This window comes from Mustela lutreola, chromosome 5 (assembly GCF_030435805.1).
Source record: "Mustela lutreola isolate mMusLut2 chromosome 5, mMusLut2.pri, whole genome shotgun sequence".
In the NCBI taxonomy this organism is placed as follows: Eukaryota; Metazoa; Chordata; class Mammalia; order Carnivora; family Mustelidae; genus Mustela; species Mustela lutreola.
In genome coordinates this window covers 119,873,546-119,887,559 of record NC_081294.1, presented here as the reverse complement: position 1 = coordinate 119,887,559, position 14,014 = coordinate 119,873,546, and the positions used below count along the sequence as shown (strand labels likewise).

The following is a 14,014-nucleotide window of genomic DNA, read 5'->3' as shown; positions in this document are numbered from 1 at the left end:
AGCTGACTCCACACAAAGCTATTGTAAAGACACACTGATGGCTTTCACTCCAGTTTCCCAGGGTCTGGGTCTCATTTGGAAGGATTAGGTTGTATACAGGTTATAAAATCCAAGGTAACAAAAGCCAAGGATTATTTACACAAGTCAGGGAGAAGATTAATATGACTGAGTGGTTTTTAGCCACATGTTAAATCTGGATAGATTGGTTCGGTTTTGATCTGTTTTTTAATCAGGATCTAGAATAATAGGCTAGCTCCTTCTATTAGTGATCCGGTTTTTCAAGGAATTGAATTAATAAACCCTAATAACCGGAATTGAAAAATAGAAGTGTTCTGAATTTACTTACGAGCTTCTACAACTTGCCCGCCTTGTTAATAGATGTTAGACGATAATTCATGACGGAGTACTGTATGCTAGAATACAGAACAGAACACTGTATGCTAGAATTATTACTGCCTGCCAACTTTTGCTTCCTCCAAGCCCCTGATTAGGCTTCCTCGATAACTGATCCTGGTGGATATATTTTATCTACACAGGAGTCAAAGTATTTCAACAAATTCTGTTCACGTTATTTCCCATTTTTGTTTTGTATTATGGACTTCTTGGGCTTTGTCCAAAATGTGAAATATACTGAGAAAAATGATCAATTACGTATCAGCAACCCCAGATTCAAATCTCAGCCTTGCCACTCACTAACCGTTTGGCTTTGAGTAGGGGATTTATCATCTCTGTGCCTCAGTTTCCTTACCTGAAAAATGTCTGTTATGAAAAACACTGGAGAATGAACACACTAGCACTTAGAAGTTGCCAATGCACGCTCATTTCATAGTGTATGCTCTCACCGATCTTCCAGATTGGCCGAGTCTCACCCTCCCTGTTGATGTTCTCATCTCACGATCATTTAATACAAACTCTTAGCTCGTCATGATAATTTCCTCCTAGTATTTCTTGTTCAGCTCGGCATGATAATTTCCTCCTAGTATTTCTTGTTGAGCTGCGTCTTTCTGAATCCATCTCTTGCGGATCTTGGTCTTAGTAACAGAGGGATTTTTTGGCTGCTTTCTTAGGTCCAAGGGCAGCAAAGAGAAAAAGGGGCAAGTCACATGGGGCAAGATTTCTCTGTTACTTTAGAGCTATCTCTTTAATCACTACAAAGGATTTGCCTGTGGGATGCAGTTAACGCGATCATATCCATGTAACATGTAACCATGTAACACGTATTCTTCTGGGGCCGTATCCATTGTTTGACGTTGGAAACAGTCTCCTAAATATTCTGAAGCTGCAGCCTTGGGGAAAGGATTCTTTCCATGATTTTTCTTCCTATGTTTCTTTTCGGTACCGTGCTTATGAACAAAAAACACTCCAGCAGGGTCCATCACTGTTTAATCTCTGTCCTTCTATTTTGGTTTTTTTTTTGTTTTTTGTTTTTTGTTTTTTTTTGACCACTCTGGTATTATGCCACTAAAGAAAATGGTGGCTGGAAATTATATGATTGCACTGGCATTTATCTTCATTGTGCTAGAAGACATTTTCTGACAGTGACTTGGGGAGCTGATCCTTTTTTTTTCTTCAAATCATGTGGTTTTGGAAAGTAATGCTAAATGCTGGTTGAAATGAGTTGTCGATAGTAGCAAAAAGCTTTCCTGAACAGCTCTGACCGTTCCTCTCCATCCAGACATACGGCAGGCCTTCTCTTCCCGACCTGGGCTTCTGCAGGGCAGAGCTTCAGAGTACGTATGACCAAAATGCACAAGTAAGTTCAACCGTCTGGTTTGTATATTCCTTCTGAGCTTGCATGAGCTGTGAACTCTCATGGCTGACTCACTGTTCTGAAAACCTATTCCCGATCCTAACCTCTTTTATATGTATGAAGAGGAATTGAATCTTGAATTCCTTTTCAAGGAATAATATGCATAAACTAATATTCTCCTTAAAATGCCAACTCACCCATCTAAAATCTTACTAATGATGCAGGTCATTGACTAATTGCCTCAGAATTTCAAATTGGTATTGATAGCTGATGTCCTGATAGTCTGGGTTAAGTCTGAGCTTGGATGAATATTCCTTATGAGGATGGTCTCAAACTTGAGTGGGTGTGAGTATCACGTGGGGAGCACGTTGGAAATAAGCAAGTAGCTCTGCTGCACGAGAACGGAATCACATCCAGGATGGTCAGGCCCACTGATGTCAACAAACTGCCCACTAAAATTCAGCAATTACTCCTTCAAAAGTTCAAAGGTTATTTCTTCCTTGTTCGATGTTGGTTCTTTGCTTTGATGCGACGTTGTTTTCCTTTTATTTCTTCCTTCCTATTTCTTTTCCTCTTCAAACAGAATTCTGTTTCAGCAAGGACATAATTGAAAACATGATCTCAGATAAATAAATCTCATCTCTCATATGTTAATTTCATTGAGGGGGGTATCTTAGATCTAATACTCCTTTCCATTTAGGTGCTCAGTAAGCAATTTCTGATGGACTAATTTTTAATACTGCAATTAGTACATACTATTTAAGTACATCCTAAAAAAAATAAAAAAATTTTTAAAAACTAAAGGAAAGAAGTAATAAATGAACTTCACACAATTTTGCAGTAGGCTCCTGCTTCTCTCTCTAAATTCTCCAAATATCCAGACCAACCTGCTTTAAGTAAATTTAGAAATAGGACTAAAAGATTTTAATTAGATTATATGCTATCCATGCAAGAGAATGGATAATATTCACAATTATAGTAATTAATAATACTAATTAGAACATAGGAGGAGGCCAGTGCCTATGACCCTGAGAACCTTGAAAGCAGGGGTTCGCATCCTTGAGCACGCATCACAGCGACCTTGAGTGAAGGCTGAATAAACCAAATCTTCTGATTCTTTTGGTCTGGGGTGCAGCCAAAAAATTTGAATTTCTGGCCAGCTCCCAGGTGACACTGATGCCATTGGTCTGTGGCCCACACTTTGAGAACTTTGCTATACAGAGGAAGGAAACTTTAAACAGAGCAGCAAGTGACTCGGCAAGTATCTTGAAGAGCATTAACACTAGTGGTTTTTGGAGTTTCATTTTTTTTAATAGTTGTGGAATTCCATTTGTTAACAACCTTCAATGAGCTCCCTAAAACTTTGATTTAAAAAATTAATAAAAGAGATAAATGACCATCTTCAGCAGGTTAAATCTTTTCTGTTTACAGAATAGACTGTTTTCTATGCAGGCCCCCCTACCTGCAAATACGCCGAAACCCCCTCCATCCCCTCTACCCCTCCACACACAGAAAGGTGTTCTTAGTACACTTGGAGCTCTGGAGTACAGTCTGGAGAACAATAGGTAAGAAAACTAAGGTCCAGGGATGCCTAGGTGGCTCAGTTGGTTAAGCATCTGCCTTTGACACAGGTCATGATCCCAGGGTCATGGGATCGAGTCCCACATCAGGCTCTCTGCTCAGCAGGAAGTCTGCTTCTCCTTCTTCCTGCAGCTCCCTCTGCTTGTGCTCTCTCTCTTCTCTCTCTCTCTCTGACATTTAAACAAAGAAAATCTTTAACAGGAAGGAAGGGAAACTGAGGCCCAGGAAGGGAGCAACACATCCAAGTCACATAGTCAGAAATCGCTAGAAAGATGCAACTGGGTCCTTAGTTTAAGTCATTGTCTCTCCTAGGACTGGTTTTGTAAGTTTCTGTCTTCCTCCTTTACCTTATTATTTCATTTCAAGTTCCTATTCTTTATACTTAGACTACTAAATATTTATCTATTTCATGACTATGCATTAATCAAATCACTAATGAATTATGGAGCTTCTTTTCTCTAAGATATTTATTTATTTATTTATTTATTTGAGAGAGAGCACAAGTTGGGGGGAGCAGAGGGAAAAGGAGAAGCAAGCTCCCCACTGAGCAGAAAGCCTGATATAGGACTTGATCCCAGGACCCCAAGATCATGACCTGAGCCAAAGGCAGTTGCTTAACCAATTGAGCCACCCAGGCATCCCTGATGGGGCTTCTTTTTAGAAAAGTACCATTTTTAACAAATTAAAATATTGAAGAAGGAAAAATTCCTCTTAAAATGGTATCTGGTTAGTATCCTTTTGGGACTCCTCTCCTTTATCCTTTTATTTATTTTTAAAGATTTTGTTTACTTATTTGACAGACAGAGATCACAAGTAGGCAGAGAGGCAGGCAGAGAGAGAGGGGGAAGCAGGCTCCCTGCTGAGCAGAGAGCCCTATTCGGGGCTCGATCCCAGGACCCTACAATCATGACCTGAGCCGAAGGCAGAGGCTTTAACCCACTGAGCCACCCAGGTGCCCCTCTCCTTTTAACCTTTTATGCAGATCACCTTAATTCCCACATTCATTAACACTCTTTGTGTGAAGTAATACTCCCCCTCTCCCTCCCCTTTGGCTTTCCAACTCGTTTTAGGAATGTTCTTCCAGGTTATAAAAAAGCATTTTGTAACAAATGGCGGTAGGTAAAGCCTTCATGAAGTTTATTTAATTTCTGTGAAAGCATGAAGGATCCCATGGAAAGCACTGTTTCTCCTTCCCACTCTGTAAATAAAGTTCCTATTCCCATGTGAGAAATGGAAAGGGGGTTGGGGGGCAAGATACGGAGGGTTTCAGACACGGTACCATTCGAGAAGCTAACTTGGCATTGCTAATTGAAGGTGGCACATAGCCTAGATTGTACCCAGGTATAATGTGACTGAGTGCCATGGGCAACTTCTACTTCTAGAGTGCCTAGAAAATGCTACTAAGTATATCTATCAACAATCTGAAATCTTCTAAGTATGAATGCAGGTGCTCCTACAAGAGAAAAGTAGAAGATGATTTCACATATTAACTGTGCAAGAAAATCTAGACTGGAATGTCATTCAGGTATAACAACTCACCTCCCTGGAACATTATAGGAACATTAGGAACATAATACTTAAATCATGATTACTTGTAGACCAAGGAGAGAGTCTCTACCCCAAAGATCAATATGGGGAGAAGCTCAGGAATAAAGGTCAGAAATACTGGGTTCTAGTCACACATCCAACATCTGTTAGCACAAACCAACTGAGCCTCAAATTCCTCATCATTAAAATGGAAGTAGCAGGCCTTGTCTTGCTCCTTCAGAGGGTTTTAGTGGAAATCAAGTGATATAAGGCACACATACACACTTTGAAATTCTACAGCTCTGTATAAATGGGTCACAAATAACTCCTTGGCCTTTGCTAAGATGATTATTTCTTCTTACTTACCCAAAATTCATTTTTCTTCTTTCCTTCTTTGCCACTCATATTCCCTAACAAACGTTCAGACCCAAAGTTTAGAATCTGTTTTTCTACAGTCTGTAGTAGCGATGATCTCAAGAGCAGCAGAACTGGACAGATAGATGATAGATAGAAAAATAAATAAATAAAAATGCAGTTATCTATTGCTGAATGATATACTAATAAGTTGCCTGATATCTTAGAAACCCTTCAAGGTCACTGGGTGCACTCAACTTTTTCGGCTGATGAATCCTTGGTTCAAACAAAAGCCAATGCCGAAGGTCAATGTGTAAGACAGACAAGGGCAGAGGGACTCTAGCTGAAATGGGGCATGGAGTCCTGTGGAGGTTACAGGTGTTCCCTGAAAGCGTGATGCACCCCAGAACACACTTGACCACTGCTCTCGGAGCAGTGTGGGGTGTGGGGTGTGTTGATGCAGGCCTGTGTTGATGTTAATAAGGCAGAGCCAGTAGGCCCTGTCATTCACAATGTACTTATCACCAAGACAGGGAGGTAGGCAAAGTGATTTAGAAAAATTTACATTAAAATGTTCCAATATAAAAAGTATTGTCTTTTGAAGAATGTAGTTCTCCTTTTCCTAATAAAAGCAACCTGAAATGCATTGTTTTTCATAAAGATAGATGAAAAACAGTGATGGCAGTGGAGAGGTAAGGGAAAAAAGCAGGAATTCAAAGTGAGAGAGGGAGTTAAACAAAATAGGCTATGACTTTATACTGTTGATGTTGAAGGAATTGGGCCGAAAGGCGAGTTAATCTATAATATAGAAATGGAGCACTTTGAGGCGGAGAGACGTGTTGAATTTCTTCATGAAATGACTGTAAGTGAAGACAACATGCTTGACAATATGAAGGAAACAGCAGTTTTTATAGTACTGCTTGTTTCTGAATCCAAATTGAGAAGATTTGAACATTTTGGCGACTTTGATTTGTTGTATGTGCTGTTTAGTTCAAAGAGATTATGCAGCCATTTCTGGGAGGCTTCCCAATTTTCAAAAATTGCGACTTTGTTCCTCAGCTTGAATATTGTGATTTACGGTAAAGCATGATAAAAATCATTAAGGAACATGTTCAAGAACTAGAATGCAAAGTAATTTCAGAAACATACCCACCAATATAAATCACATACATAATTTGTAAAATGTGTGATGCAAGTTTCAGCATAAACGAGACACCTTCGATGGGCATATTGATTTTGTCTTCTGTTCCACAGTACCCTCTCTAGTGAGCTGAACCTCCGTTGTCTCCTAACTTAGCAATGAAGAACTTTTTAAATTGTCTGCACAGAGCTCATAATCTTACAACTAAAACCCACTACTAAAACCAACTTGTAACCTGATAAAGAGAGCTTCAAAAACCATAACTAATTAAAAATTAAATATTTTTATATTTAAAATGTGGTTAAGGTCTTTGGTATTTATAATATTTATTTTTTATGTATTTTGACACTGGCATCTTTGACATATAGACAGATACTCTCTGATAATCTTCAAGTATCTACATCTCGTGACTTTAAGAGTTAGAAAACGACTTTATTTTGAGCATTCACCTCTTGTAAACAGCAACCTTAAATTTATTATGAGGTGATAATTTCACATTTTTTGATGGTTTTTCCAATGAATTAATAATAATCTGTTAATTATGTTTTTTTTTTCGTTGTAACTACCTACTTTTTTTAAATTTTCAAAAAATTGTAACAGGACTAAGGATAATACCAAATGAGGTATTTCAGTTTAAAACTCAAGAGGCTAACTCTGTTTTCCTTTACCAAAAGTTTCAGACCCAAAGTTTACGTCTATCAGAAGTCCACAGAAAATCACAGCTTTGGAGAGGAATAGTCAGCATCACGTTGATTGAGGGGCGAGATCTCAAGGCAATGGATTCAAATGGGTTGAGTGACCCCTATGTGAAGTTCCGGCTTGGGCATCAGAAGTATAAGAGCAAGGTAACCGTATCCCTTTCGTGTTCCTGTCAGTATTGGGAAGGCAGTGGTGAGTTAATGGCCATGCTCTGGGAGATGAAGATGCTTGTTAAATGCTTAACAGAGCTTCTTTGGAACATCAGGTCAGAAAACCCGACCAATAAATGTACTGTTGCATTTCTTACTTAATGTGCTCTGTGACCTGGTGTAAACTACTACTGTGTCTCAACTTCTTCATCTCTAACACAGGAGTTGAACTTACCTATTTAAAAAAAGAAGAAGAAAAAGAAAAAGAAAAGAAAAGCCACAACAAACCTAAGTTAATGCCTGGGACATAACATGCTGAATGTTGGCTACTATTATTACTACAATTAGTTACTGGTATCCGTATACAAATAACATTATTTTACATACCAAAAAATCTTTGTCCATTACTCTGAAACACTTTATTCCAACTGACTTGCACCAATGCAGATTACATTTTTTTCCTTTATTTATTTAGAAAACAAAGGGCCAGCTTTCTGTTGCCCATACTAGCAGTGTGCCATGGTTACTCTAACTCTCCATGACCCAATTTCCCCATCTGTAAAAATGTGAATTAAAATAATGCCTAGGGATGCCTGGGTGGCTCAGTTGGTTAAGCACCTGTATCCAGCTCAGTTATGATCCCAGGGTCCTGGGATAGAATCCCATGTTGAGCTCCTTGCTTTTCAGGGAGCCTGCTTCTCCTTCTTCTTGCCACTTCCCCTGCTTGTGCTCGCTCTCTCTTTGGCAAATAGATAAATTAAATCTTTTGAAAATATATATAAAAAATAAAATAATGTCTACCTGTAAAGTTATTGAGAAGACTGAATAAATATATGTTATACATGTCAAGGGCTTGGAATACTGCCTCATCCATAGTAAATAATAAATGGTAGTAATGGAAAGAAAATGATCAGCAGTAGTAAGTATATTGTGTAATAACAATTATATTAGTAGAAGTAATATATTAAATAATCATCTTAGTATCATATTATTGATAGAAGTAATAATACTTAGTAAAGGTCAGTGTGGTCATAGTTCTATTGGAGCACATGTCTTATTTGTGCTGTATCCAAATACAACCTTTTGGGGGGCCTGTCTGGTTCAGCCAGAAGAGCATGTGACTCTCAGTCTTGAGTTCCTGAGTTTGAGTCCCACATTGGGTATAGAGGTTACTTATGAAAATAAACAAAAACTTAAAAAGAAAAAAAAATATATATATATATAACCTCCTAAATGGTCACCTTCTACAGCTGGCATTCCTCACTTGGGACAACCATCCTATCTGTCTTGTACGAAAAATCACATTCTACTTTGATGGGAATATCTCCACTTTGACATTACCATTTTCAAGAACTTTTGATAAATAGCCTGACAAGGTTCCTTCTGGCACAGGAAGTTTTCATCAGTCTCTAGGTAGTTAGAAATATCACAGAGCTGATTTGTTGGTATGCAGTGAAAACTACTCTTAGGCTGACTGGTTTCCTTATCAAGTGCCCACGTGGAGGGGGAAGGCACCACTTTGGGCCTCAAGGAAATCATATAGGGAAGACAATCCTTAAAAAGGAAACTGAAAAATTGGGCTCTTAATGGCCAAATAAGTAAGACAGACCATTCCCCAAAATACCATAGAAGTGCATCTGAGCCCAATAATGAGAGTTTTGAATTATCATAGGATCCTCAAGTGCCATCTTTTTTTTTCTGCCATGAACTTAATAACATATTTTAAAGAAACTACTGATTCCAAAAATAGGTTCCTATGACCACTTCTATCTTGTCCTTTATCAATTAACATCATCTCCATGTTCTGGTAGGCTTAAAACATCACTTATTTTTATAGTTCTGCTCTTTAGGTATGAAATATGAAACCCAGCTATGGACATGTGTCTCTCTTTGCTCTTTCTTTCATGATATATTGCTGATTAATTTCAGATTATGAACTTTAAAAATTATGATTCATTTGTATTGCCTTTGCACATAACATACTTCATTGCTTTCAAAGTCTTTACATCTGAAGATTTGTCTCATACATTCAAAAGAGAAAAGGCCACTGCATGCCCTCCTGCTAAAAAGAAAGAAGAGGGAAACAAATATGAAGGTTGTTTAATGGTGAATGAAATTTCAAAGCACCTCGATATGGGTCACTTTATTCCTTCATTCTACCGTCTTATCGGAATACTTGAAGTTACAAAATTGCACTTTGGATAAGATATCTTTTTCGTATTTGCAACATACAGATTATTCACACACACACTCGTATTAATTCACAGACATTTTTGACATATTGCTTTGGGGAAAGAAACCTGAGGGTTTAATCAAAGACCTGAGTTAAGAGTCTGGATACTAAAGCATCAGTCACTTCAACTCTAGGTCTCAGTTTCTCCAGATATCAAATGGGGATGAAACATAAATGTTCTAATTCTAATATAAATATTTGCCTGACCACCCCAAAGTTACTTTCTGTTTCCTTCTGCTCCCATAGAACTTCATGGTCTGGGATTTTTTCATGTGAATAGCTCAGAATTCCCATGTGGAGGGGGAGTAAGGGGGGAAAAAAAACAAACCTGGGAATCCACATCTCCCTTTATTGTGAGATGACAGACTATGAGTTATATTTTTGTGCATTAACCAATTATGTAAAATAAATGCTAGTATCTGAGTGAGCTATTTCACTTATAGACTACTTGCCTTTTCTGTATAATTCATATGTCTCATCTTATTCAGGATGACGAAAGGGTGCCCTTTGGTTTTCAGGACATATCCTCGAGGGTTCCTTCAGATGATATGCATTAAAGATGCTAGACATCTAATGACTCATTTCCATCATTTCTGGAAGCTTTTGTTCAAATCTCACACGTGCTTTTCTAGATAGCACCTTAATTTTTATTCAATGACTTGAGTTAATTTTTTTTGAAAGACTGATATTGATGAGACAACAATTCTTTTTTTTTTCCAGATTATGCCCAAAACTTTGAATCCTCAATGGAGGGAACAATTTGATTTTCATCTCTATGAAGAAAGAGGCGGAATCATTGATATCACTGCCTGGGACAAAGATGCTGGGAAAAGGGATGATTTTATTGGCAGGTTTGTATAATTAGGTATCTTTGGTTCACCCCAGAGATGGTGAAGGTTGTTAAAAGGATAATTGCTTTATCCTTTATGGTTATTGCATTTGATCTTTAATATTTTGAAGGAAGGGATCTGACCATGGTAAAATAATGCTTGGGTGAAGGGAAAAATAGATTTGAAAACTGACCAGTAGGTGGCAGTTTTGACCAGTTGATGGGTAGGCTATCTGAATTTGGTACCTAGAAATTTTTTCCAGGTGTCAGAACATTGTGCGTAAAAGTTACAGGAATTGAGAAAGAGGAATCTCATTTGATGTAAGATACTTAAACAAAGAGCACATTCATTGTCTGTGAAGTGATCTGAGATAATACTACTTCTCATAAAGCATATTGTGAGACCGTAAAATGCATTGTTTCCTACCACTCCCTACAAGGTAGAGAACCACTCTTAGGAGTTCATAAATCTGCAGATTTCTCAAGTTTTAGTGATGGCAACATGTAAGTGAGATAGATCCATGTTTCTCTAATAATGCAGTGAAGAAAGGGGTATTATGAGGCTTAATGACATCGCTCCACAAGGACAAGTTTATTTCGAATTGCTGCTTGAATTCCATGAATTGTTCTCTTGCTTTAAAAGCTATTTCTATTTTTTTTTTATATGTATGTTCCTTTGTGGCATAACACATCGAGACCCGCCAATATTAAAATAAAACATAGTGTACAGAAGAGCTTGGTAGTTTAGAATAGTCTTTTTTCATTGCAGTTCACATGAATTCCAAGTCTCTAAACATACAGCCTGAAGAAATGCATACACACCAACAATAATCAAGGTCATTGTATGCTAGAAAAGCAAGAATCCAACCTAACGTGTTTATCTCTTTGCTTTTTTTTGTAATTCTGAGATATATTTTTTAAACATTGGCTTTCTTTATAGGATTATAAAGTGAGAGCTTAAAGAGTAGCTTCACTTAATCCATAATGTTTTACTTATAAAATGAAACAGAAAAAAACTGTTGTAACCTAATACTATGTTACATTTCAAGCCTTTTAAAATGATGAGACTTCATTGCATTTCCCTCCCTTTAGTAAAACATTATTTTCAGAGTTTTGTTTAAGCTCTAACTTGTTCTTTTTGTAATATATCACCAGCTTAAGTTGCTTAAGTATACAGGAGTTAATACACTGACTACATTTCCTTATGGTTATATGTCTATGTTTCTGTCTTCCTCAACATGCTATGAGTTCATTCAAGTAAGTGCTGTCTAGCTGTTCCTTAAAGTAATTAAAGTTCCTTAATTACACAGTTATTACTAATTCGTTTTCATAATTTAGAGCAACATTAGCCATATTTGGTTACCATGAGATAACCAGAATGATTGTCACGTGTAACTTGCTGCCTCAGTCTCATTATTTTATATCCATACTTTGTTATGTTAGTAATATAAGGAAGTAATTGCTACCATGTACTGCCTTCCTGTACTTCTGAGTTCATATCACATGAAGTATAACTTATCACACCTTTTTCTATTTTTTCCCATAATAACAGGTATACTTTTATGTATTTTTTCTTACTTTAATTTCTCAGCCCATCTGGTATTGACCTTTCCCTTTTCCTCACTTGATGATATTATGAATTCTTCAAGGCCATGGCTAATTATATTACAGAAATGGTTGGCAGAGAGGTGAACTAGTTTTTCTCATCTCACCTTGTTGTCATGGGTTTGTCCATAATTTGGCAAATTTTGAGAGAGCAGTGACAATTGGCTGATATGAAGAAAATATGGATTGTTCTAGATAATGGGGGAGAGTGCTAAAGAAGTCTTCTGAAATTTGGGAAAGAAGAAAACCTTCTTTGGAGCTTTGTCATTGATTGGCATGTGGAGGGGTTCGGCCAGTGGCGTGCCTGAGAGGACATGGAAACCTGAGTAGCTCTCATCTGGCTGTTCCTGAATTATCTCCTTTTATAATAAACTAGCAATCTAGTTGGATGTGTGTTCTCCCTTTTCAGTTTTTCTAGCTCTCGGAAGTGTTACCACCTATGTATAGTGTCTGACTTGGGCTTTGCCTGGATTGTTAGATGAGTTGTTTATATTCACAGTTATTACACAGGAGAACCCAGCGAGTAGAATCACTTATGTTGCTTTGATGGACACAACTTTATGCTCTGCTTCCCAGTGTCTTGGTTATATTAACTGGCTTGGGTGGTGTTTTCAAATGCTACCACTGAAGAGTTATGGGTTGTTGTTGTTGTTTTTTTTTAATTCTCATTCATTTTGAATGAATTACTTTTATTTCAAGTCACGTTTTTTTCTCAGTAGAATAAAAAAAAAACTTACCTGGCATCGACGTCAGTTTTTTTTTTAAGTCCATTTTTGATCATATGCTAAACATAATAGCCTATAAAAGCAATTTGAGCCAAAAAATTTAAAAGTACATCACAGTACAGGTGTAGACAGGATAACTCCTGGGGCAGCTTCTGAGTATCAGTGAAAGCCCATTTACACAATAAAGAGAGTTATTGTCAAATTTTGAGGTAATCAAATGTTCAGTAAAACCTTTTTGTACACTCACTCTGCTAATTTAACCAAGATGCCCACTGCAGAAAAAGGAAATGGATATGGTAATTCATCACTTAAAATCTATTCAGTGTTCAGATAGCACCACAAATTCTAGGTTCATAACTTTATATTTATTAACTTGTACTTTATTTTTCTATTTAAATTTAAGTAATTAACATATAATTTCAGACGTATAGGTCAGTGATTCATCAGTCTTATATAATACCCAGTACTCATTACGTCACGTGCCTTCCTAATATCTATCACTCAATTACCCCATCCCCACCTCTCTGCTCTCCAGCAATCCTCAGTTTGTTTCCCATGATTTAGAGCCTCTTATGGTTTGTCTCCCTCTCTGGTTTCATCTTGTTTTATTTTTCCCTCCCTTCCCATATATCCTCTGTTGTTTCTTAAATTCCACATATGAGTGAGATCATATAATTGTCTTTCTCTGATTTACTCATTCTGGTTAGTATAATATATTAAATTGTACTTTAAACACACCTTGCCACTGAAAAGCAAAGTATTATTATATCTTAAGTGGTAGGTAGAGTAAAGTCACTGTGTTTACGTGAAGATTGTATGGTAATGGTGGAAATAATGCAGATAGTAATAGAATTCCTTGGTTCCTTGGGTAGTTTAGATGAGAATTGACTTACCTTCCATTAAGTGAAAGTTCTGGGAGTAAAGTAACAAGAGCAGAATTCATCCTTCTGCCTTGTTTTGCAAGCTATCATTGCAGCATTTTTTTATGTCCTATTAACTTTATCATTTACTTAGAAATACTTTTTCCATGTAACTAATGTAAATTTAAAGTGTGCCATAGTTGATTTGATACACTTATACATTGTAACATGATTGTCCTTGTAGCTCTAGTTAGCACCTCTATCACATCACACCATTATTTCTTTGTTGTAATGAGAATAATTAAGATATGTCTGTATTAACTTAAAAATTAGGAACAATTCTGGGAGTTGGCTGGTGGTTGGTGAATGAATTTCAAAGTTTGCCATGAAGGATAGCCCTGTCCCTTGAATGGCTAATAATGTTGTTTTAAGGGTGCTATCTAAATTCAGTCCTAAACTTGAGAATGCTTGTATGGGTTGGATTATCTACATAGACTAGTTTATTGTGTTAGAATTTTGATATTGTCCCACTTTATTTTCCAGGTTTGGTCAAATATAATG

The 14,014-nt window shown here is 37.1% G+C and overlaps 1 protein-coding gene across 11 annotated transcripts in view; it reads left to right on the top strand.

Annotated features, from left to right (window-relative positions):
- MCTP1 (multiple C2 and transmembrane domain containing 1) overlaps positions 1 to 14,014 on the top strand; it is a 543,974-nt gene that overhangs the window by 332,412 nt on the left and 197,548 nt on the right. For 7 of the 11 annotated variants that reach the window (XR_009354067.1, XM_059175490.1, XM_059175489.1 and 4 more), the window contains 3 exons: positions 1,676 to 1,753; positions 7,028 to 7,198; positions 10,155 to 10,285. Coding sequence is in view for 10 of the 11 variants with exons in the window: in XM_059175490.1 (XP_059031473.1) it covers positions 1,676 to 1,753; positions 7,028 to 7,198; positions 10,155 to 10,285 (380 nt within the window). In the remaining variant the exon portion in view is untranslated. The remainder of the gene's footprint in view (positions 1 to 1,675; positions 1,754 to 7,027; positions 7,199 to 10,154; positions 10,286 to 14,014) is intronic. The other 4 variants (XM_059175488.1, XM_059175487.1, XM_059175485.1 and 1 more) reach the window with 1 other exon arrangement.